The following is a 26,630-nucleotide window of genomic DNA, read 5'->3' on the forward strand; positions in this document are numbered from 1 at the left end:
AAAGAGTGGCTAAGGGAAATATTGGCCCTTTAGAGGATGAGAAGGGAGATTTAATAATGAGAGATGAGGAAATGGCTGAGGAACTGAACAGGTTTTTTAGGTCGGTCTTCACAGTGGAAGACACAAATAACATGCCAGTGACTGATAGAAATGAGGCTATGACAGGTGATGACCTTGAGAGGATTGTTATCACTAAGGAGGTAGTGATAGGCAAGCTAATGGGGCTAAAGGTAGACATGTCTCCTGGCCCTGATGGAATGCATCTCAGAGTGTTAAAAGTGATGGCTAAGGAAATTGCAGATGCACTAAAGATGATTTACCAAAATTCACTAGACTCTGGGGTGGTCCCGGTGGATTGGAAATTAGCAAACGTGACACCACTGTTTAAAAAAGGAGGTAGGCAGAGAGCAGGGAATTATAGGCCAGTAAGCTTAACTTCGGTAGTAGGGAAGATGCTGGAATCTATCATCAAGGAAGAAATTGCGAGGCATCTGGATAGAAATTGTCCCATTGGGCAGACGCAGCATGGGCTCATAAAGAGCAGGTCATGCCTAACTAATTTAGTGGAATGTTTTGAGGACATTACCAGTGTAGTAGATAACGGGGAGCCAATGGATGTGGTATATCTGGATTTCCAGAAAGCCTTTGACAAGGTGCCACACAAAAGGTTGCTGAATAAAATAAAGATGCATGGCATTAAGGGTAAAGTAGTAGCATGGATAGAAGATTGATTAATTAATAGAAAGCAAAGAGTGGGGATTAATGGGTGTTTCTCGGGTTGGCAATCAGTAGATAGTGGTGTCCCTCAGGGATCCGTGTTGGGCCCACAATTGTTCACAATTTACATAGATGATTTGGAGTTGGGGACCAAGGGCAATGTGTCCAAGTTTGCAGATGACACTAAGATGAGTGGTAAAGCAAAAAGTGCAGAGGATACTGGAAGTCTGCAGAGGGATTTGGATAGGTTAAGTGAATGGGCTAGGGTCTGGCAGATGGAATACAATGTTGACAAATGTGAGGTTATTCATTTTGGTAGGAATAATAGAAAACGGGATTATTATTTAAACGATAAAATATTAAAGCATGCGCTGTGCAGAGAGACCTGGGTGTGCTAGTGCATGAGACACAGAAAGTTGGTTTACAGGTGCAACAGGTGATTAAGAAGGCAAATGGAATTTTGTCCTTCATTGCTAGAGAGATGGAGTTTAAGACTAGGGAGGTTATGTTGCAATTGTATAAGGTGTTAGTGAGGCTACATCTGGAGTATTGTGTTCAGTTTTGGTCTCCTTACTTGAGAAAGGACATACTGGCACTGGAGGGTGTGCAGAGGAGATTCACTAGGTTAATCCCAGAGCTGAAGGGGTTGGATTATGAGGAGAGGTTGAGTAGACTGGGACTGTACTCATTGGAATTTAGAAGGATTGGGGGGATCTTATAGAAACATTTAAAATTATGAAGGGAATAGATAGGGTAGATGTGGGCAGGTTGTTTCCACTGGCGGGTGAAAGCAGAACTAGGGGACATAGCCTCAAAATAAGGGGAAGTAGATTTAGGACTGAGTTTAGGAGGAACTTCTTCACCCAAAGGGTTGTGAATCTATGGAATTCCTTGCCCAGTGAAGCAGTTGAGGCTCCTTCATGAAATGTTTTTAAGGTAAAGATAGATAGTTTTTTGAAGAATAAAGGGATTAAGGGTTATGGTGTTCGGGCCGGAAAGTGGAGCTGAGTCCACAAAAGATCAGCCATGATCTAATTGAATGGCGGAGCAGGCTCGAGGGGCCAGATGGCCTACTCCTGCTCCTAGTTCTTATGTTCTTATGTTCAGGAGTTTCCTAGAACAGTATGTTGTGGATTCAACCAGGAATTAAGCTGTTTTGCCTGTGGTAATGTGTAATGAGGCAGGTTGGATAAACAATCTCAGAGCAAAAGATCCCCTGGGAAACAGTATGGTAGAATTTAACATTCAGTTTGAGAGTGAGAAACCTGGGTCAGAAACAACTGTGCTAAACTTAAATAAGGGTAATTACAAAGGCATGAGGGCAGAATTGCTGGAGTGGACTGGGAAAGGAGTTTAACAGAAGAGACGGTTGATCATCAATGGCAGACATTTATGAAAATAGTTTATGACTCACGACAAAGATATATTCCATTGAGGAAGGGGATAGATAAACCATGGTAAACCAAGAAAGTTACGGATAGTATTAAACTGAAAGAAAAACATACAATGCTAATAATAATCACTTATTGTCACAAGTGGCTTTAATGAAGTTACTTTGAAAAGCCCCTAGTCGCCACATTGTGGCGCCTGTTTGGAGAGGTCGGTACGGGAATTGAATCCGCGCTGCCGCCTTGTTCTGCATTACAAGCCAGCTGTTTAGTCCACTGTGCTAAACCAGCCCCATGTTGCAAAGATTCGTGGTAAGTCAGAGAAATGGGAAAGTTATAAAAACCAACAAAAGATGGCCAAAACATTAAAGAAGGAGAAGATAAAGTATAAGGAGAAGATAAACTATGAGGGTAAATGAGCAGGTAATATAGAAACAGACAGAAAGAGCTTCTTTAAATATATGGAAAGGAAGAGAGAGGCCAAAGTGAATATAAGCCCCTCAGAGAATGAGACTGGGAAATAATAATGGGAAACCAGGAAATGGCAGAGGAGTTAAATAAATATTCTGCGCAGCCTTTACAGTAGAAGACACTAATAGCATTCCTAAAATACTAAGTAAGAAAAGGGCAAAGGTAGGGAGAAAATAAATGCAATATCTAACAGTAGAGAAAAGAATACTAGGATATCGAATGGAGCTAAATGCCGCTAAGTCCCCTGATGGGTTGCATCCTAGGATATTAAAGGCAGTAGCTACAGAATTATGGATATACTGGTAGGAATCTTCCAAGGATCCTTAAATTCTGAAAAAGTCCCAGAGGATTGGAAAATTGCCAATGTAATACCCTTATTCAGAAAAGGAGAGAGACAAAAAAAACTGGTAACTATGGGCCAGTTAGCTTAAGAGCTGTGACTGGGAAAATGTTAAGAGTATTATAAAGGTTGTAATAGCAGAGCATTTAGAAATATTTAATGGCCCATAACACCCTGGTTCCCCACTGCCGCATTTAGGGTGTACCCCAATTCTGCAGTGGAGATCACTTTCGGAAGTTCCCACATCAGGGTTTACCGGGCAATTGCCCAGAAGTGCTAACTTTCTCTGGACAATTATGCTGGGCTGGGAACCACCCAACAGAAGCAATTTAATTGCTAACTTTGGATGGTTCTACCAGTTTTATCCTGATAGTTACTCTGAAAGAGTGAGAGGAAAAACATCACTTCTAACTCCAGAGTAACTATTTGAAAACCCCGACCCAGCCTCGCACAGAAAACATCCACACGCACAACCCCCAAGAGGACACATCACACCATCCCGGCCTGACCTGACCTCCCTCTCCACCCAACCTGATCCCCCCCCCGACACAACCCCACCCCTGGCGAGACCCATACCCCTTCCCCTGCCGGATGATCTTACATGAACACCCACACCCCCGGCGCAGTCTGGTCTCGCCTCCTATTGGCACCTCCTGGTCCGGTCCCCCATCCCGGGGTGACCCAGTCCAAACCCTCTCAGATTCGACCCCCACCCCCTCCCACATCCAGTTCGACCACCCCCTCTGGCCCAGCCCCTCCCGACATCAACCTACCCTTTCCAACATCTTCATTCTCTCCAGTCTGCTCCCCCTCCCCATTGTCTGCACCCCTCACTCCATTTTCTGAACCACTTACCCATAAACTGTCCCTTTAAACACTTCCTTTATGGCAATTAGAGCCATAAAAAGAGGGTGCTTCTTTCCTATCTGTGCCCCAGTTACTCCTCACCCTTGCAGCCAAGGGCACACTTCACTGCTCCTATCTCACCCAGCCTGAGTGAGGAAGCTTGGGCAGGTCAGGGGTTTTGGAATATTAACATTGGTAAGTCTGTCAAGAGTGGCAATCTGCCAGAGATTTCGATTCTGAGGAGGTTATGGGCCAATACAATCAAGCAAATTCAACATAGCTTCATGAAGGGGAAATCATACCTGACAATCTTATTAGACTTCTTTGAGGTAGTAACAAGCAGGATAAATAAAGAGAAATCAATAGATGTAATATACTTGCATTTCCAAAACATGTTGAATAAAGTACCACATAAAAGGCTGCTTAATAAAACAAGAACTTATGGTGTTGAGGGTAGTATATTAGCATGGATAGAGAATTGGCTATTGAATAGAAGACAGAGAGTTGAGATAAGAGGCGCATCTTCCAGATCGCAACCTGTATCTAGTGGAATGTCACAGGGATCAATGTTGGGGCTAAAATTATTTACAATATATAAATGAATGACTTGGATGGGGGAAGCGAATATATTATTGCTAAGTTTGCGGAAGACACAAAAATAGGTGGAGAGACAAGTGATGAGGATGACATAAAGTGTCTACAGAGGGGTATAGACAGGTTAAGTTAGTGGGAAAAAACTTGACAGATTAAATATAATGAAAGAAATTATGAATTTATGCACTTTGGTGGAAGAATAAAGAAGCTGAATATTATTTAAATGGAAAAAGTTTGCAGAAATCTACAGTACAGAGGGATTTGGCTGTCCATGTGCATGAATCACAAAAAGCTAGCATGTAAGTTCAGCAGGTAATTGGGAAGCAAATGTCATGTTGGCCTTCACAACGAGCATAAAAATAGGGAAGTTTTGATAAAACAATACAAGGCACTAGTTAGACCGCATCTGGAAAACTGTGAACAGTTTTGGTCCCCTTATCGAAGGAAAGATAAATTAGCATTGGAGGCAGTCCTGAGAAGGTTCACAAGGTTGATCCTGGGTATACAGGGATTTTCCTTTGAGAAGAGGCTGAGGAAGTTGGGCCTGTGCTCATTGGAGTTCAGAAGAATGAGAAGCAACCTTATTAAGACATACAGGGTACACAGGGGGCTTGACAGGGTAGATGCTGAGAGGTTGTTTCCTCCTGTGGGAGAATCTAAGGCCAGAGGGGATAATCCCAGAACAAAACAGCAATGGGGAGAAATTGCAGAGGGCTGCACAGGCTTGGTCATTAAGTATGTTCAAGGTTGAGATAGACAGATTTTTAATCAGTAAGGGAATCAAGGGTTACATAGAAACATAGAAAACAGGAGCAGGAGTAGGCCATTCGGCCCTTCAAGCCTGCCCCACCATTTGTTATGATCATGGCTGATCATCTAATTTACATAGCCTAATCCTGCCTTCCCCTGATAACCTTTGATCCCCTCTGCATCAAGAGCTAAATCTAACTGCTTCTTCGCAGAGGAGTAAGCATCAGCGGGGGGGGGGGGAAGGGTAGAGTAGAGTGGAGTAGGGGGATATTGAGGCAGGTCCGTGCATGAACAGAGCCGTGGTTTGCACTATATTTAATATGTAATTTGTGTCTTGACTTCTTTTTTCTTGTACTGTACAATGTCACTTTTTCTATATGTCTAAAATACCTCAATAAAATTGTTTGTTAAAAAAAATGAAAATACACAGTGTTTTGGCCTCAACAGCTATCTATGGTGGCAAACTCAACAGGCCGACCACTCTGGGTGAAAACATTTCCCCTCATCTCAGTCCTAAATGGTCTACCTTGCATCCACAGATTGTGACACCTGGGCCGGGATTCTGCCCCATCCGGCGGGGCGGGGGGGTCCCTGCGTACCGAAGTGGCGAGATCCACTCCGGCGTCGGGCTTCCCCAAAGGTGCGGAATATCCGCACCATTAGGGGCTAGGCCCACGCCGGAGTGGTTGGCGCCCCCGCCGACCGACGCGAACAGTCTTTGGCGCCCCGCCAACCGGCACCACGGCTGGCCGAAATGCCTTTGCCGGTCGGCGTGAGTCCGTGCATGCGCCGGAGTGTCAGCAGCTGCTGACGTCACCCCGGCGCATGCGCGGTGGAGGAGATCTCTTCCACCTCCACCATGGTGGAGGCCGTGGTGGCGGCGGGAGAAAAAGAGTGCCCCACGGGACAGGCCCGCCCGCCGATCGGTGGGCCCCGACCGCGGACCAGGCCACCGTGGCAGCAGCCCCCAGGGTCAGATCGCCCCGCGACCCCCCCCCCCCCCACCGCCCCCCCCCCCCAGGACACCGGGGTCCGCTCGCGCCACCTGCTCCCGCCGGCACCAGAGGTGGTTTAAACCACGTCGGCGGGAGAGGCCTGACAGTAGCAGGACTTCGGCCCATCGCGGGCCGGAGAATCGCCGCGGGAGGCCCGCCGACCAGCGCGCGCGATTCCCGCCCCCACCGATTTCAGGGTGCCGGAGAATTCCGGCCACGGCGGGGGCGGGATTTACGCCGGTCCCGGGCAATTCCCCGACCCCTGGGGAGAATTCTGCCCCTGGTTCTGGATAAGGTGGGGTAGTGGAATTGAGGATTATCATATCGGATCAGTCATGATCTAATTGAATGGAGAAGCAGACTCAATGGGCTGTGCATCCTACTCCTGCTCCCATGTCTGATGATTTTATGGACTGCTAGCAGCTGTCCTTACATACATAGAACATAGAACATACAGTGCAGAAGGAGGCCATTCAGCCCATCGAGTCTGCACCGACCCACTTAAGCCCTCACTTCCACGCTATCTCCGTAAGGCAATAACCCCTCCTAACCTTTTTTGGTTCAAAGGGCAATTTATCATGGCCAATCCACCTAACCTGCACATCTTTGGACTGTGGGAGGAAACCGGAGCACCCGAAGGAAACCCACCCAGTCACCGGGAGAACGTACAGACTCTGCACGGACAGTGACCCAGCAGGGAATCAAACCTGGGACCCCGGTGCTGTGAAGCCACTTGTGCTACTGTGCTGCCCTTTCAGTTCAGACCAGCACCAACTCCAATGGAAACGGCATAACTGAACAGGTAGACGAGGGTAGAGCAGTTGATGTGGTGTATATGGATTTCAGTAAAGCGTTTGATAAGGTTCCCCACGGTCGGCTATTGCAGAAAATACGGAGGCTGGGGATCGAGGGTGATTTAGAGATGTGGATCAGAAATTGGCTAGTTGAAAGAAGACAGAGGGTGGTGGTTGATGGCAAATGTTCATAATGGAGTTCAGTTACGAGTGGCGTACCACAAGGATCTGTTCTGGGGCCGTTGCTGTTTGTCATTTTTATAAATGACATAGAGGAGGGCACAGAAGGTTGGGTGAGTAAATTTGCAGACGACACTAAAGTCGGTGGAGTTGTAGACAGTGTGGAAGGATGTTGCAGGTTACAGAGGGACATAGATAAGCTGCAGAGCTTGGCTGAGAGGTGGCAAATGGAGTTTAATGTAGAGAAGTGTGAGGTGATTCACTTTGGAAAGAAAAACAGGAATGCGGAATATTTGGCTAATGGTAAAATTCTTGGCAGTGTGGATGAGCAGAGGGGGTGGGGGGAGCCGGGGTCCGGGAGCGAGGGAAGCAGGGCCGCTGCGGGCAGGCAGGGACCAGGGGGGCCCGGAGAGGCGAGCCGGTCGGGCGCCGGGGCCCGGGGGCGGGGGGGAGAAACGTGCGCGGCGGGCAGGCAGAGGCCTGGAGGGGCCGGGGAGGTGCGCATGTCGGCCGGCGGGGCGCGAGTCGGGAGCAGCTGGGGCGGCCCTGGGGGAGAGAGGGAGGCACACAGGCCGTTTGCAGAGGCCTGGGGGAGGGGGGGAGAGTGCTGTGCAGCTTCCAGAAGCGCTGCAGCCAGCGATTTGGCCTGGCAGACCGTGGAGTAGTGGCCCTTCTTCCCGCAGCTCTTACAGAGGGCGGAGCGGGCTGGGCAGCGCGAGCGAGGGTGCTTAGCGTACCCACAAAAGTAGCAGCGGGGCCCCGCGGATTTATCGGGGCGCCCCGCGGCACAAGCCTGAGGGAGGCCGGGAGCGATGGGTAGCTGGTGGGAAGCGTGCCAGGAGGCGGCCTGGCCAGGGTCATAGGTGCGAGCGCTTTGATCTGCGACCTCCAGGGAGGCGGAGAGAGTCAGTGTCTCCGTTAAACTGAGTTCGTCTCTTTCCAGCATCCGCTGGCGGATCACGGGGGACAGCATCCCAGCCACGTAAGCATCTCTGACGAGTAGCTCCATGTGCTCTGTAGCGGACACCGCTTCACAGGCGCAACCTCTCCCCAGGGCACAGAGGGCCCGGGCGTATTGGTCTAGAGACTCACCGGGGACCTGCTTTCTGGTGGCCAGCAGATGTCGAGCGAATACCCTGTTGATCGGTTTGAGGAATTGTCCTTTTAGCTTCCGTATAGCGTCATCATAATCTGTTTTGTCTTCGATTATTGAGTAAGCGGCAATACCCACGCTGGAGTGGAGGACGTGCAGCTTCTGTGCCCCGGTGGGGGGGGGTGGTTGTAGATGCCAGGAACCCTTCGAGGCAAGTCAGCCAGAGTTTGAAAAGTTCTGTAGAGTTCGGAGTTTGCGGGCTGATGCGGAGGCATTCGGGCTTGATGCGGAACTCCATCTTCAAAGTTGTAGTTAATTAAATTGATGCACCATCGATTGCACGCGAGGCGAGTGATTTACCAATGTCAGGCTTTAATTAACTAGAACACAGCCTGGCGATCGTCTACAGTGGAAAGGAACGATCGTCAGGCTTCTGAGCATTTATACCTCGTTGATAGAGGCGTGGTTAACTCAGCCTCTCGGCCAATCGGTCGAGAGGCACATGACCGACCAGGGCCAATGGTAAGCCGACGTTCTGGCCCAATGGCAGACGAGTATGCAGATCATATCATCACACGTACAGTTCTGGTCGCCTCATTATAGGATAGACGTGGAAGCTTTGGAACGGGTGCAGAGGAGATTTACCAGGATGTTGCCTGGTATGGAGGGAAAATCTTATGAGGAAAGGCTGATGGACTTGAGGTTGTTTTCGTTAGAGAGAAGAAGGTTAAGAGGTGACTTAATAGAGGCATACAAAATGATCAGAGGGTTAGATAGGGTGGACAGTGAGAGCCTTCTCCCGCGGATGGAGGTGGCTAGCACGAGGGGACATAGCCTTAAATTGAGGGGTAATAGATATAGGACAGACGTCAGAGGTAGGTTTTTTACGCAAAGAGTGGTGAGGCCGTGGAATGCCCTACCTGCAACAGTAGTGACCTCGCCAACATTGAGGGCATTTAAAAGTTTATTGGATAAGCATATGGATGATAATGGCATAGTGTAGGTTAGATGGCCTTTAGTTTTTGACTTCCCATGTCGGTGCAACATCGTGGGTCGAAGGGCCTGTACTGCGCTGTATCGTTCTATGTTCTATGCCCACAGATCATGAGTTGTTTCAAACCTTTTTGGGCAGACACATGAAATCCAGAAGTTTAAATCACCTGGCTTCTCACTGCTGATGCAGTTGCCTCTCACCTCATCCCCGCCTGCCCCATTCCCACTCTGGGTTAAAATGGAACCTCATGAGTCAGAAAGAACCCTGGAGTCTTTCTCTCAGCTGTTATTTATTTTCTTCTATTTCGGTAAGCTACCTTTCAGAAATGTAACCTGCTATTTTCATTTTTCTGAGTGTTTCTGTTAGATTGTGAGAATAATCGAAGCTTTTACCGTTATGAGCCAAGGAGTTGTCTTTGGGCAGAGCCCAAATAATGATGATGGCCAAGGTTTTCGTATATCACAGTTTAATGCATTTGTTAGGAGAAACAGAACTGTTATTAAACAGGGAGAGACAGACAGATGACAGACATTACGGTTAGTAAGAAGCCTGGCGGTCGCTGCTGATTGCAATCAAGCCCTTTCCCACTGGCCTCTCCCTACTCCCTCTAGGAACTTATCTGAGGTGACTATTAATGATTCTTCATTCGGTGAGGTGTCTGTGGAAATGCAACAGGCACCATTGTAGGAGAGGTGGAAGGACCAATTTTTCATATAAACTGGCCTACTTTCAGCTACTTGATACAGCTCAACCAGTAAATGAATAAACAAGAAAGTCCTAATCTTGTTAAAAAGGCTTGCACAACATAAAATTGAAATGCTGATTCACTTAAATATTTCTTGAATCAGACCAAAGTCCAACTGATGTCAAATATGTGCATAGAATGCCTGCAATGCAGAAGGAGGCCATTCAGTCCAACGAGTCTGCATCCTCCGAAAGAGCACTCTGCCGAGGCTCACACCTCATCCTAACCACGTAACACACTGCACATTGATCATAGCCAATCCACCTAACCTGCACATCTTTGAACACTAAAGTGCAATTTAGCGTTGTCTCAGTCTAACCTGCACATCTTTGGACTGTGGGAGGAAACCAGAGCACCTGGAGGAAACCCAGGCAGACACGGGAAGAACATGCAAATTCCACACAGTCTCCCATGGCTGGAATTGAATCCGGGCACCTGGCACTGTGAGGCAGCAGTGCTAACCACTGTGCCACCGTGCTGCCTTATGTTGAATGTACACATTGATTGGCAACAATTATCACACAGCAATTTATTGTCTTTTAAATGCGCCATATTGCGTGATTGATGTGAATGAAATATCTTTCTCTAGGGGAACCTTACTCCAGGAAACCTACCATTGATAATCGCTTATTAAAAGTAGTTTAAACGCACGATGGCAATTGAGAGCAAAAATTAGTAAGCACTTTATATGGAATGCATTTTCCCCCAGTGCTGTTTTATTTGAGCAAATCTGAATACTTTAACATAGAATAAGTTTTTGCACAATAATTACATTTCTCAACACTGTGTTCAATAATAGTTATTTAAAACACCCAAACCCAGAGTAGTTGCTAAAATAGTGGATACCTTTTTTAACTGGAACAGTTGGTTTCTCATAAACTATGGTTACACCAGCCAATGTTGACAGGGGTGTCATCAATCGTTCTTGTAACTCTTGTAGAGAATGGAAATCATCAACATGGAATTCTAAACTGGGGTCAATCGCAATCTCGTGTAACTGTGCTGGATCTACATCCCCGGCTCCAACGGCAAAGGTCATTATAGCCGCTCGCTTCAGGGTGTCTGCAGGGTGCTTGACCTCATCCTTAGACCTTCCGCCAGTGATCAGCACCAAAAACTGGGGAACACTGTCCTCCTTCCTACTTCCGGCAGCTCTGGTGAAGTGGTTTTTGGAGGTGTAATCCAGAGCTGCACCAGTGTTAAGTGTCCAACCACCTCTCAAACTCAGGCTTTGCAGAGCAGTTTGTAAAGCAGATTGTGTTGCGTGGGTATTTAAGTAAAATTCAGTTCTTGGAACATCACTGTACTGTACCACAGCAACCTGAACAGAGTCTGGTCCAATTACAAATTTGTCAGTTATACTCATGATAAGTTTGCCTATTTGCAAAAAGTTAGCTCTTCCCACATTGGAACTGCCGTCGATCAGGAATACAATGTCCCTCTTGCTGATTTGAACTGCAAAATAACTTTAGGTTAGTTGAAATGCGTGTTTGAAGTCATTGCATCATCCAAAATAATAAATTTGTATTTGTAGTTAGCAGCATAAAGTGAAGGATTATTTTCATGTAAAGGGTTAGAACAATATTGAACTGATTGAACCATGGCTAATCATGACTCACAACAGAGAATTGTACAGATTGTATATCTAATGAACTTGCATGCTAACTCTTTGTGATTTATGCACTCTGTGCTCCAGCTTTCTATATTTAAATAATATTCAACTCCTTTATTCTTCCTACCAAAGTGCAGAACTTCACGTATCCTACATTATATTCCACCCACATCACCATCTATATCCCTCGTGTCATAGAATCATAGAATTTACAGTGCAGAAGGAGGCCATTCAGTCCATCGAGTCTGCACCGGCTCTTGGAAAGAGCACCCTACCCAAGGTCAACACCTCCACCCTATCCCCATAACCCAGCAACCCCACCCAACACTAAGGGCAATTTTGGACACAAAGGGCAATTTTGGACACAAAGGGAGGAAACCCACGCACACACGGGGAGGATGTGCAGACTCCGCACAGACAGTGACCTGAGCCGGAATTGAACCTGGGACCCTGGAGCTGTGAAGCGATTGTGCTATCCACAATGCTACCGTGCTGCTCCTCACCACTTGCCTTCCCACCAATCTTTGAGTCATCTGCAAAATGTAAAACCCCAGCCCACAGCTTTCCATTCTGGGAGAAAAGAAGTGGCATTTCATTTAAGCATATGCCCGATGTGATTTTCCAAATGATAGCTGTAAATGATCGGGTCTAACACGCTCAGGGGTATGAAATTTAAAATCAATTTTCACAATGATAAATACCAAAGCATTTGAAAATTTGTTTTTCACAATTTATATTCAGTGCTTAAATAAATTGTTACTTATTTAATAAATAAACATACATAAAACACAAAATTAGACAATCTTCAGCATAGAAAATAAATGAGTCTAACAAAGAGCAATAAAAGGGTCAACTCATAATTGTAGATTATACATAAAGCAGTAGCAATGTTTACGTCCATCACTACATAGCAGATAGAAATCTGCTACTGAATTGTCTCTAAATGGGAATAAATACCCTTTTTTTGGCAAACAGTGTGCAGAATAGTGGAAAGCATTAATATAAGGGAAAAATACTACGGATCCACAAATCTGAAATATAAACAGAAAATGTTGGAAATACTCAGCAAGTCAGACATATCAGCCCATGTGGAGGGAGAAACATGTTCCGACCAGAGGTCACCTGCCTGAAATATAAACTGTCTGTCACATACATGCTGCCTGGCCGGTGGAGCACTTTGTTTTAATTTCACGACAACTTGTCCAAATTTAGTCGAGTAGAAAGTCTAGGCTCAAAGTTTTGGGTAGCCTAAGCCCAAACAACCTAATCACGAGAGATATCATAGAATCCCAACAGTGCAGATGGAGGCCATTCAGCCCATCGGGTCCATGGCAACCATTTGAAAGAGCACCTTACCTCCGTCCATGTCCCGTCCTGTCCCCGTAACCACACCTAATCGTTTCGACACAAAGTGGCAATATAGCATGGCCAGTCCAACTAACCTGCACGGGCGCGATTCTCCGGACTCACGACGCGTCGGAGAATAGCGGGCGGCGCAAATTTTTACGGCCACGCTGTCCGACGCCCTCCCGCTATTCGCTATTCTCCCCCCCCCCCCACGGCCGCCCCCCGACACGAATCGCTGCTCGCCGTTTTTTTACGGCGAGCAGCGATTCTCCCCTGGCCGATGGGCCGATTTCCAAGGCCTTTACGGTCGTTTTTACGAACTAAAAACACACCTGCTCTCACCGTTCGTAAAAACGGCCGTAAAGTGCCGTTCTGGGGAACCATGGCACCGATTGGCACGGCCGCACCACGGCCATGCCAAGGGTCCCATGGGCCCGTGATCGGTGCCCACCGATCGCGGGCAGTGGGTACTTACCCCGCGCACTCTTTCTTACTCCGCCGCCCCGATGGATCCGTCCGCAGGGCTTCTGAGGGGCATAATGGCCCGCGCATGTGCGGGTTTCACGCATATGCGTGATGACGTCATCCGCGCATGCGCGGGTTGGAGTCGTCCAATCCGCGCATGAGCGGCTGACGTCATCATACGCGTCAGCCGTCGCTAACTTTGGCGCGCGGGCTTAGCGAAATTCGTTAAGCCCGCCATGCCGGAGTTCACGGCCGCGCGATGCTAACCCCGACCGGGGAGCAGAATCGGTTCCCGGTCGATGGCGCGGAGGCTGCCGTCAAACACGGCCGGTTTCACGGCAGCCTTCACGACTCTCTGAATTTGCGGAGAATCGCGCCCCACATCGTTGGACTGTGGGAGGAAATTGGAGCACCCAGAGAATTCCATGTATACAATGGGATAATATGCAAAATCCTACAGTCACCCAAAGTCAGAATAAAGGCAGCTATAAGGCAGCAGTGCAAACTTTGTCAAAGTATCTTTGAAAAGGCCAAAGTCTTTCCAAAGCGAAATACTGTGTTATAGGAAAGCTGTTTGACCAGGGAAAATGTCATCAATTTTGTTGAATGCCATTTATATAATTATATATGCAATAAAACAAGTTTTTACAAAAGATGGAAGCTACGCACCTTCAGCCTTCGGTTCTCCCACCTCAATCACCAATTGTTTGGTGGCCACTAATGAAAACAGTGACATCAACCCTTGTCTTGCGGTAGCCATGCCTTGGAAGTCGGGAATGAGCATAACAAATGAAGGATCGGTAGCTATCAGTTGGGCTTCGGCCGCATCGGCATCTTTCACCCCAACAACAAATGTAAACGTGCCACGCTTCTTTATTGAGAACACTCCCCGTTTGACATCATCAGTGGACTGTCGTGAAGTCATGAGGACCATCACCTGAGGAACCCCCTCCTCTGCCCTGCTCCCAGCCGATGGAATGAATTGATTGTCAATCAGAAACTGAAGAGCCTTTCCAGTGTTGGCTTGGTCTCCACCTTTCTGCCAAAGATTTTTCATGGCATTGAGGACTCCTCTTTTTGTGGGATACGTGTTTAAATAGAACTCCGTACTGGGGGTGTTACTGTACTGCACCAAGCCAATTTGGATGGCATCAGGGCCAATATTGAGATCTTGAATGAAATTTACGATGAAAGACTGGATGAGCTGAAATTCATTACTTCCCAAATGTCCTGATCCATCAATTAGGAAAATTAGGTCAGCGGATCCCTGCACTTTAAAGAGAAAGATAAAATATGAACATGTTAAAACAGATAAAGTAAAACAGTACAGTAAAAAGGAAAAACTTGTATTTAGAACATAGAACATAGAACAGTGCAGCACAGAACAGGCCCTTCGGCCCTCGATGTTGTGCCGAGCCATGATCACCCTACTCAAACCCACGTATCCACCCTATACCCGTAACCCAACAACACCCCCCTTAACCTTACTTTCATTAGGACACTACGGGCAATTTAGCATGGCCAATCCACCTAACCCGCACATCTTTGGACTGTGGGAGGAAACCGGAGCACCCGGAGAAAACCCACGAACACAGGGGGAGGAGGTGCAGACTCCACACAGACAGTGACCCAGCCGGGAATCGAACCTGGGACCCTGGAGCTGTGAAGCATTTATGCTAACCACCATGCTACCCTGCTGCCCCCCACCATGCTACCCTGCTGCCCCTGCTGTATACCCTGCTGTTATATTTATATAACATATCCTTAGAATGTCCCAGTGTACTTCAAAATCAATAATACAGTCAAGCTTTGCCATGCTATCACTGTGGTAATATAGGGAAACACATCACGCTTTACAGAAAAATCTATTTAAGATAAAAGCTTAGAAGTTTAAAAAAAAAATTATTTCATGGATGGTGGCTCTGTTGACAAGGCGAGCTTTTGTAACTCATCCCTAAAATGGTGAGCCGCCTTGTTGAATTACTGCAATCATTCAGGTGTAAGTACTCCCACAGTGCTGTTAGTAAGGGAGCTGCAGGATATTGATCATCTGTCAGTGAAGGAACGGCAGGTCAAGATGGTGTGTGGCTTGAGGGAAATTGCAGGTGGTTGTGTACCCACGTGCTGATTGCCCATGTTCTTCTGTGTGGTAGATGCCACAGGTTTGGAACGTGTTCGAAAGAGTCTTGGCGAGTTGCTGCAACGCATTGTTTATTTGGTACACACTGCTGCTACGGTGCATCAGTGTTGGAGGGTCTGAGTGTTTAAGGTGGTTTATAGGCTGCCGAGCAAATGGACGTCTTTATCATGGATGGTGTTGAGCTTTTTGAGTGTTGCTGCAGCTGCACTAATCCAGGCAAGAGGAGAGTTCTCATTCACACTACTAACTAGCACCTTGTAGATGGTGGACAGGCTTTGGAGAGAAAGGAGGTGAGTTACTCGCTGCAGAATTCCCAGCCTCTGGCCAACTCTTGTAGCTACTGTATTTATATGGCTGATCCAATTCAGTTTCTGGTCAATGATAGCCCACAGGATGTTGATAGTAATGCACAGAACTAATAATAAGAAAGAAAACTAAATACATCTTATAGATTGTAAGAGAAATGGTAGATTGAGGTGAAAATGAGTTCAAATGTGTTCAAAACATAGGAAAGAATAGTTCAGAGAAGATGTGGTAGACTTAGCCCTGAATTCAACATAATGGAGGAAGAAGAAAGTTTGTGTAGAATGGTGAGTTTGTAAGAAAGGACAAAATACATTTCAAGGGAAGCATTATTGATAAAACAGTATGAAAGGGTCAAGAAAGGTTAGGACTAGACAAGCTGAGAAGATAAAGGCTTCCTTGCAGAATTCTGTGGCTAGGAAGCAGTATGCAATTCTTGTACAAAATTAGCTTAATGGAGTTAAGAGTTTTTAACATCAAAATAAGTTTAAATTTGATTAGGTAATAAGCTGTTTTCTTTCCAGGACCTCTAGAATCTTCTGTCAAAGATAAGCAAAGTGAGACAAGAGAAGTATAATTGTTAAAATATGTTTACACTTGCTGCCTCACAGCGCAAGGGTCCTGGGTTCAATTCCGGCCTCAGGTGACTGTGTGGAGTTTGCACTTTTGCCCCGTGTCTATGTAGATTTCTTCTGGGTTCTCCGGTTTCCTCCCAAAGCCCAAAGATGTGCAGGCTAGGTGGATTGGCCATGCTAAATTACCCCTCAGTGTCCAACAGGTTAGGTGGGGTTACTGGGATAGGGTAGAGGCATGGGCTTAAGTTGGGTGCTCTTTCTAGGGGCCGGTGCAGACTTGATGGGCTGAATGGCCTCCTTCTGCACTGTAAATGCTATAATTCAAACTGGAGCATCCGGAGGAAACCCACACAGGCACAGGGAGAATATGCAGATTCCGCACAGACAGTGACCAAACTGGGAATCGAACCCGGGTCCCTATCGCTATGAAGCAACGATGCTAACCACTTTATTGCCGTGTCGCCATTGCTGACTTAAAGATAGGGAGAAAACTCAATTGTGAGGAGGGGTCTACACCCTCTTCAGGGCTGGTTTAGCACAGTGTGCTAAATAGCTGGCTTGTAAAGCAGACGCAGGCCAGCAGCGTGGGTTCAATTCCCGTACCAGCCTCCCCTAACAGGCGCCGGGATGTGGCGACTAGGGGCTTTTCACAGTAACTTCATTTGAAGCCTATTTGTGACAATAAGCGATTTTCATTTCATTTCATTCTCATTTTCATTTTCAGTGGGATATAGCTCGGTTAAGTGAATTGGCACAAATTTGCAGATTGAGTATGATGTGGGAAAATGCAAACTCGTCCACACTTATGGAAATAGAAAAGCAGTTATTATTTAAATGGAGAAAGATTGCAAAGCTCTGCAGTACAGAGAGATCTGGGTATTCTGGTATATGAATCACAAAACTTTAATACATACAGCAAGTGATTAGGATGGCAAATGGAATGTTGCTGTTTATTGCAAGGGGAATGGAATATAAAAGTACAAATGTGCTGTTGCAATTTTATGGGGCTTGGGGAAGATCACATCTGCAGTATTGTTTCGATTTTTGTACTCCTTTCTTGAGAAAAGATATAGTAGCATTGGAGCAGTAAAGAGACGGCTCACTCGACTAATGCCTGAGGATGAAGGGGCTATCTTCTGAGGAAAGGTTGCAGTAAGAAGTCTTACAACACCAGTTAAAGTCCAACAGGTTTGCTTGGAATCACTTGCTTTCGGAGCGTCGTCCTTCACCAGGTGAGTAAAGAGGTAGGTTAGACAAACACATATATAGACAAAGCCAATGATGCAGGATGATACTTTGAATGCCAGGGAAAAGGATGGACAGGCTCGCCATGTAGCCGTTGTAGTTTAGAATAATGAAAGGAGATCTTACTGAAATATATAAGATCCTGTGGGGATTGAAAGAGTGGATACAAAGACGATGGCCGGGATTTTCCGACCTCCCGCCGGGTCAGAGAATCGCCCGGGGCCGGCGTCAATCCCGCCCCCGCCGTGTCCCGAATTCTCCGCTACCCGGGATTCGGCGGACCCCCCGTGGCGATTCTCAGGCCCGCAATGGGCCGAAGTCCCGCCGCTGACAAGCCTCTCCTGCTGGCATGGATTAAACCACCTACCTTACCGGCGGGAGCAGGCGGCGCAGGAGTCCTGGGGGGGGGCGATCTGACCCCGGGGGGGGTGCCCCCACGGCGGCCTGGCCCGCGATCGGGGCCCACCGACCGGCCGGCGGGCCTGTGCCGTGGGGGCACTCTTTTTCTTCCGCCTTCGCTGTGGTTTTCACCCATGGCGGAGGCGGAAGAGACCCCCTCCCCTGCGCATGCGCCAGTATGATGTCAGCAGCCACTGATGCTCCGGCGCATGCGCGGACTTACGCCGGCCAGCGAAGTCCTTTCGACCCCAGCTGGCGTGGCGCCAAAGGCCGTTCATGCCAGCTGGCGGAGCAGGGACCGTTCCGGCGTGGGCCTAGCCTCCCAATGTGAGGGTTTGGCCCCTAAAGGTGCGGAGACTTCCGCACATTTGGGGCGGCCTGACGCCGGAGTGGTTCACACCACTCCAACACGTCGGGACCCCCGCCCCGCCGGGTAGGGGAGAATCCCGGCCGATGTTTCCCCTTGTGGGAGAGGCTAGAACTAGGGGCCGCAGTTTAAAAATAAAGGATCTCGCATTTAAGCTGGAGATGAGAGGAAATGTTTTCTTTTGAAAGGTTGTTGGTCCATGGAATTATCTTCCCCAGATAGCAGTGGAGACAGGGTCATTAAATATTTAAGGCTCAGTTAGGTAGATTATTAATTGACAAGGGGGTCAAAGGGTATAGGGGTAGCCTGGAAAGTGGAATTGAGGCCACAATCAGGTTAGCCGTGGTCTTATCAAATAGCGAAGTGTTAGAGAAGCATCTTCTGATTTCAATAAATACATACGTCTTTCGCAAGTGTGCATGCATGAGTAACATCATTGGTAGCATGGGCTTGCACTGGTTTTTTATTATTGCCACGAGGGACCTGTGTATAGCTGTGTATCGCTGCTGCTACTTTCTGAATCCATGCGGGACTGTTACTTTGATACTTTTGTGTGGTCAAGTTACCACAGGGCCGAATGGCCTGCGCCTGGTCCTAGTTTGTTTGTTTGTGTGCTTGTAAGTGGTAATGACCTGTAACTCACTGCATACGCGGATGATGGAAGCGTAAATGGTAAATGATTTCAAAAGGAAATTGGAATGACACTTGAGGGAATCAGATTTGCAGGGCTACCAGGATTGAGTGGATGGATGGCACTGGCTCTATTGCTTCACAGAGAGCATTTGCTGGATATTATGGCCTCTTTTTGTGCCGTAGTGTCTCTATGGCTATAATCTGTAAAGATAAAGAGGTCAGGAATGTCACTACTGTCGGCGAAGGCTGCTATGACTGGATAGTAAAATGATGTGCAGAGTAATCTCAGAAGCATGATAACAAAGGCAATTATGAGCAGAGCTACTTTGACCTGAGTGCTGAAAGAAAAATAAAACTACAGCTAGAACTTAATACATTGGAGTTATGAAGAAAACCTATATATGTGGAACCGACCCTGACTGCAACTTTGAACTCAATCAAAGCAAGCACAATGCCAGAATGTGCTGGCTCGGGTATTTTCTCAGAAGTGCAGATGATAAACTTCTATCTGGTTCTACATGTATTGGACCAGACATTGAGGGCCAAATTCTCCGGAAAAATTTCCAAGTGTGGTCGCGAGTGGGAATTGCCGCAAGCCTCCGGTGCTCGGCCTAGCGAGGCCACTTGACAAGCCACAATTGTGTGGCTAACGATGCCCTCTCTGCAGGAAAAGCTCTCCCACAATCAGCGGGAGAGGACCCAGACTGACGGTGGGGTGCTGGACATACGAATCCTCACCTCCTTTAAGGAGCAGGCCCGGGAGGTGACCGAGGACAGATTGTCACCCACGCGGAGGCTGGCGTATGCCGCAGAGATGAGGAACCATCGGGTTACACTAGGGGAACCTGTCAAAGGTGAGTTGTTATTGCCTTACTGACTGACGAATCCCTCCCACTGACCACATGTTCATTCTCCCGCAGGTTTTCAACCGATGAATCCAGCCCATCCCGGACGTCTCCCTCTCCTAACTCCAAGGAGAACATCTTGGAGGAGAGCTCAGAGTATGCAACCGTGGTTGCGGCCCAGATGCCATTCTCACTCTCCATCAGTGCAGATACACATACCTTGGCGGGAAATGTTAGTCATGATGTGGAGATGCCGGCGTTGGACTGGGGTGAGCACAGTAAGAAGTCTTACAACACCAGGTTAAAGTCCAACAGGTTTGTTTCAAACACGAGCTTTCGGAGCACTGCTCTTTCCTCAGGTGAATGGAGAGGTATGTTCCAGGAACATTTATATAGACAAAATCAGAGATGCCAGACAATGCTTGGAATGCGAGCATTTGCGGGTAATCAAATCATTACAGATCCAGAGAGAGGGATAATCCCAGGTTAAAGAGGTGTGAATTGTTATGTGGAAATGTTAGTGGTCAGGCTTCTGGGGCACAATCTGGTGAGCACCACACAGCTGCTGATGATGTACATCAGGTGGAGGCAGGAACCCCCCAGCAAGACAGCAGTCGGAAGGCTGCTGGATACCAGGACCCAATTGGGTCCCAGCCTGATGCGGAGCCTGTGGAAGTGGGTTACCCAGAACTGATGGAGACGATAGGGAGAGGCCGGGACATTCAGAAGGAGATAACAGCATCGATCAGCAGACCCATAGCCACTTGGAGACATTCCAGGGTCTACGGATGTAGGGAATGGCATCGGTAAGGCGTGGCACCGAGGCCAACACTGCTAGGGTGGTGACTGCCGTGGAGAGCCTGGTGCATAATGTCAGCACCATGAGTGAAGGTATCCAAGGCGTCGCGCAGTCGGTGACGGCCATTGCTGAGGGCCTCGGCAGAATGAACGTCTTGCTGGAGGATGTCACCCTGCACTAGGCCGACCTTGGGCAAGGCACTGCGGAGCTTGTCCCAATCGCAGATGGGCACAGCTGAGGCACTGCACATTATGTCCCAGTCACTGAGGAGCATCGCCGAGGGCGGTGACACGATGGTGCGGACTATGGGGAACCACCAGCTGGCAGAGCCAGATGATGCAGGAGCAGCCGGGGCTACCCCTCCATCCCAAAGTGGACCCCAGGGCCCTGAGGGGTGTATATGTGCTGCCTAGAAGTGAGCCGGAGCCCTCCAGCCCCAGAGCTCCAAAGGACGTCCGCCAGGGGCATCAACGGCCACGGGATGAGGTAGGTAGCTGGCAGCCTCCACCTCAGATGTGTATCCTGGGAAAACACCTAGACGTAGTGGTAGAGCTATGAGGGCCAGATAAGTTGAGGATCACTGAGGGCACCAGGGGACAGGGAATGGGGTGGGGTGTACGTAGGGGGTGGGGATGGAGGTTAGGGGTTGGGGGGTGGTGGGCTGGCACAGTTGGGAGTGGGGTATTGTACAGCACATTAAACTCCTTTAAGCACAACCATTATGACACCTGTCAATTTCTTCCACAATGTGGGCTGACCTCCGAACCCTTTGCCTATCTCTCCACGCATCCCCCTCCTTCCTTTGGTGCCCACCCACCATCCAGCCGCGGACATGACCCCGGAGCTGTGTCCCATCCACTGGGTGTTTGGATATTGCGTGTGTGGTGTTGCCTCCCGTAGTGTTCAAGCGCAGTGTCCAGGGATCAGGGTGTCATTGGGATGCTAGGCAATGACTCTCACATGTTACATGGCCCGCCCACACACGGGAATCCACTTGGCATGTATGAAGTGCTCACTTCACAACGACTGGCAATTCTCTATCAGCAAAAGCCTTCAGCTGTGCTGCCAGAGGCCTCAGCAGTGGGGGTTATGGGTGATCAGTGGGAAAGATAAGCAAGGCTAAGGTTGGCCGGGGAACCGTTACATATGATCGAGGGGTTGGCATGGTGGTGCAATGAGCGGTTGCCCCACGATTGCCCCCACCGCCTCCTCAGTACTTCCCGCTTACACTCTCATGGTGACCAACCCCTGCGGAGGGTCCCACACCTCCAGCGAGCACTGGGGTGGCACGTCCAGTGCCCCCGGGCTCTTTTCCTGTGAGCAGAGATGGCTACTCACTTCCTCAGCTCCCCACAGAAGCCCTTCCGCCAGGTTCGTGTTTTTCAAAAGGAGTACTAATCGGTCCCAGCATGAGCACTTGCTGGGGAGGCCGCTGAATGATGGGAGGCCGTTGGATATGGGGTCGCTCTCGTTAATTCTTTGGAAATGGAGCTTCAGTGGGGATAAATGGCTTCGCGCCACGCTATAGCGAGATCCCAATTTCAACTATGGGAACGAGCCGGTTTCATCATAAACTGGGGCTGGTTTAGCTCACAAGGCTAAATCGCTGGCTTTTAAAGCAGACCAAGCAGGCCGGCAGCACGGTTCGATTCCCGTACCAGCCTGCCCGGACAGGCGCCGGAATGTGGCGACTAGGGGCTTTTCACAGTAACTTCATTGAAGCCTACTCGTGACAATAAGCGATTTTCATTTTCATTCATTTCAAACTGTTTGCTGTAGATCTCATTTTTGGCCTCTCCCGCTATTCATCGGCCTTGTTACATTTGAACCAGAACACAATGTGACCAGAGAATCCGCGTTGAATGTCAGTAAACAATGCATCATCAAAATTGTCACAACTAGTAGTGATCTTGTTTTAACCTGTCAGATTGGGTGCATTTTCACAGAAACATTATATACAATTTAAAAGTAAAATCACAGTTCAGCCAGAAAGAATCAACATTTTTGGTTTATTATACATGCTGCTTCAAACATCTGTTACCACTCATGAAAATGCAGCATTCTAGTTATTTTGAGATGTTTTGACAAGTCCAAATGACATTAGGCTTCAAATATTGAAAATAGCATTAGTGATGTTGGCTTGTCAAAGTGGAAAGCTTTGGTCACAGTGCTCCGATAAGTATGATGAACTTGGAAGTGTTTTGTGGAAATATCAATTCTGTCTAAATTGAAAAATTCCCTGAAGAACTTGTACTATTACAGAGGATCTAGTAGGGAAAGCAGGGATTGGGATTATATAGCTGGAGGATCATTTCATTTCAGGGCCCAGGGTATAATTCTAACTGAGAGTGTTAGCTACAGAGGTCCTATTTGAGCTGTGTCTGAGGATTCTGATGACCTTGTGCATAATTTACCTCAACCTCTAAAAGTAGCCAGAGGTGATGTTTCTGCCCCTGTTAGTCTGTTTGCCTGTAAACAATATACCTCAAAAACTAATGGATGGATTTCAATGAAGTGGGATACACGGATAGGATGTACTCCCAGCACGACCTGAGTAGAATCATAGAATTTACAGTGCAGAAGGAGGCCATTCAGCCCTTTGAAGGACCACCCAACTTAAACCCACACCTCCACCCTATCCCCGTAACCCAGTAACCCCACCTAACCATTATTTGGACACTAAGGGCAATTTAGCATAGCCAAGCCACCTAACCTACACATCTTTGGACTGTGGGAGGAAACCGGAGCACCCGCAGGAAATCCACGCAGACACAAGGAGAACATGCAGACGCTGCACAGACAGTGACCCAAGCCGGGAATCAAACCTGGGACCTTGGAGCTGTGAAGCAACAGTGCCAACCACTGTGCCAACGTGCCGACCCATTTTTTGGTAAAGATGCAGATCTGCATCCTGCATTTTTTTTAAAGGGTCACTTCACATTGGGGGATAAGGTGGAGTTGACTTTTTCTTTCAGAATTTGGGAGTTGCTTTGGAAGGTTGTGGATTATCTTAGCTGCAGGCCTCAACTCTACATACTGCCTACCCTCGATAACCTTAAACACCTTCATTGTCAAGAATCTATCCAGCTCGGCCTTAAAAATATTCAAAGACCCTGCCTCCGCTGATCTCTATCTTAAATGGGAAACTCTTTTTCTGAAACTGTGCCCTTCATACTCATCTCTTCCACAAAGTACGCACTGAATTTGCAAACAAACCTTTTGTGATTTATGTACCAGGGCACGTAGTACTGTCTGTACCTCAGAGTTCTGGAATCTCCATTCAAATAATATACTGCTTTTCTATTCTTCCTGTCAAAATGGACACATTTGCATTTCCCCAGGCTTTACTCCACCTGCCAAATCTTTGCCCACTTAAAATATCGATGATGCTTTTTAGGCTCCATGGGCAGGATTCTCCCTTCTAACGGCAGAGTGTTGACGCCGTCGTAAGAACTGGATAGTTTAACAATGGCATAATTGGACCGCTATGTGTAGCGATCCTCTGCCTTACAGAAGGCCAGCACAGCACTGGAGCGACTCACGCCGCTCCTGCTGTCGATACCGGCGTCAAAAGTGCACAGAGGGTCTGCACATGCGTGCTGCGACCTGAGCGAATGCGCGCATGCACACTGCGACCGCCGCAAATGTGTGCATGCGCGGTAGCTTTCTTCTCCACGCCGGCCCCGATGCAACATGGCGTAGGGCTACCAGGGGCCGGCGCGGAGTAAAAGAGGCCCCCACCAGGCGAGGCCGGCCCGCCGATCGGTAGGCCTGACCGCAGGCCTGAGCTGAGAGAATCCCGTCCCCTATGTTCTCTTCACTACTGACTTTCCTACCTATCTTTGTGTCATCATCAAAGTTAGCAACCATACATTTGGTCCTTTCATCGAAGTCAAAGAGATAAATTATAACTAGTTGAAGCCTCTGCACTAATTTGTGGCACTCCACTCGTTTCATCTTGCCAAACAGGATATGACCCATTTATGATTACCCTATGAACATATGAGCATATATGAACATACACAATAGGAGCAGAAGTAGGCTATTTGGCCCCATCTGCGTGCTCCACCATTCAATAAGATCATGGCTGATCTGTTTGTACTGAGTTCCACATTCCCATCTACCTCCTATAACCTTTGATCCCCTTGGCCAACAAGAATTTATCTACCTCCACCTTAAAAATGCTCAGTGAGCCTGGTTCCACTGACGTCTGAGACGGAGAGTTCTAGAGTCACACAACCCTCTGAGTGAAAGATATTCTCCTTATTTCTGTCCCACAACCCCTAATTTTAAAACAGTGCCCCCTATTTCTGGACTCACCCACAAGAGGAAACATGCTTTCAACATCCACCTTGTCAATACAGTTCAAGATCTTATTCCCTTCAATTAAGTCACCCCCTCACTCTCCTAAACTCTAGTGGAAACAAGCTCAGCTTCTCCAACCTTTCTTCATAAGACAACCCACTACTTCCAGTATCAATCTAGTAAACCACCTCTGAACTGCCTCCAATGCATTTACATCCTTCCTCAAAAAAAGGCCCAAACTGCACAGTGTTTGAGGTGCACGCTCACCAATACCCTGAATAACTAAAACATGCCATCCTTTTTTATGTTCACTTCCTCTCATAATAAAGGATAGTATTCCATTAGCCTTTTGATTGCATGCAGCTCTTGAACAGTAACTTATTGTGACTCAAGTACGAAAACACTTAAATCCCTCGGGACTCTGCAGGTGTTCTCCATTTAAGTAATACTCTGAATTTTTAATATACTCTACTGCCTGTTAGCTAACCAATTTATTCTCCACGTTACTATGTTACCCCTTCCCTCCCAATATCATGAACTCTTATTTCGCGTAGTAACCTTTGATGTATTATCTTGTCAAATGTCTTTTGGAAATCTAAGCAAATCCACAGGTTCATCTTTCTCCATGTTGCTTGTTACTTCTTTAAAGAACTCCAATAAATTAGTCAAACACTATTTCACTTTTATAAAACCTGCTGACTCTGCGTAATTGCATTTAGATTTTTTTCAGTGCCTTGCTATAACCTCCTTAACAATTGATTCCAGGGGCAGCACGGTGGCACAGTGGATTATCCCTGATGCCTCACGGCGCCGAGGTCCCAGGTTCGATCCCGGCTCTGGGTCACTGTCTGTGTGGAGTTTGCACGTTCTCCCCATGTTTGCGTGGGTTTCACCCCCACAACCCAAAGATGTGCAGGGTAGGTGGATTGGCCACGCTAAATTGCCCCTTAATTGAAAAAATTAATTGGGTACTCTAAATTAATAAAACAAAAACAATTGATTCCAGAAATTGCCCTTTGACAAATATTAAGCTATCAGACCTGAAGTTTTCTGCTTCCTATCTCCCTTCTTGCTTGAATATTTTCCAATCTGATGGGGCTTTTCCATAATCTAGGAAATTTTGGAAATTTAAAACCAACCTATCTGCCATATCAGCAGCCACTTTCTTTCAGACCCAAGGGTAAAATTCATAATGACCGGGGGACGTTCAGCATTAAACTGTTTAATAAATTTCTCAGTACCCTTTTCCTGGTAATTGTAACTCTTTTCAGCTCCTTCCCCCTCTTCTTGATTCACCATCATTTTAGGGATGTCATTTGTATTCACCACAGTGAAAACAGACACTTGGGATGGAATTGTCCACGCAACCCATTGCAACCCACACAAGCCAGTGGCAGGATCTTCTGATTGATCATTGTTAATGGGGTTTCCTGTTGAATGCACCCCTTGCTACTGGGCAACCCACAGTGGGGATGGGATGTGGGGGGGAACAGTCCACTGGCATGAACAGCCATAAAGTTCCAGTCAAAATATTTGTTCACTTCATCCACTGTTTCCTTATTTACGTTTAAAACACTAGACTTAGATCCATTTCTCTCTCCCTTAAACTCAATTATATTATGATCACTGCTACCTAGTGGCACCTTCTTTATGTGGTATTAATTAATCTTGTCTCATTGCACATTACC

The 26,630-nt window shown here is 47.5% G+C and overlaps 1 protein-coding gene across 3 annotated transcripts in view; it reads right to left on the reverse strand.

Moving 5' to 3' along the window:
* The window catches only part of LOC119960832 (collagen alpha-3(VI) chain), a 105,789-nt gene that overhangs the window by 35,784 nt on the left and 43,375 nt on the right, over positions 1-26,630 (reverse strand). For 2 of the 3 annotated variants that reach the window (XM_038788430.1, XM_038788422.1), the window contains exons 3-4: positions 14,001-14,603; positions 10,754-11,362 (exon numbers count right to left, since the gene is read on the reverse strand). In XM_038788430.1, the coding sequence (XP_038644358.1) occupies positions 10,754-11,362; positions 14,001-14,603 (1,212 nt within the window). The remainder of the gene's footprint in view (positions 1-10,753; positions 11,363-14,000; positions 14,604-26,630) is intronic. The other variant, XM_038788438.1, reaches the window with a different exon arrangement.

The sequence above is a fragment of the Scyliorhinus canicula genome, chromosome 2 (genome assembly GCF_902713615.1).
Source record: "Scyliorhinus canicula chromosome 2, sScyCan1.1, whole genome shotgun sequence".
Taxonomy (NCBI): Eukaryota; Metazoa; Chordata; class Chondrichthyes; order Carcharhiniformes; family Scyliorhinidae; genus Scyliorhinus; species Scyliorhinus canicula.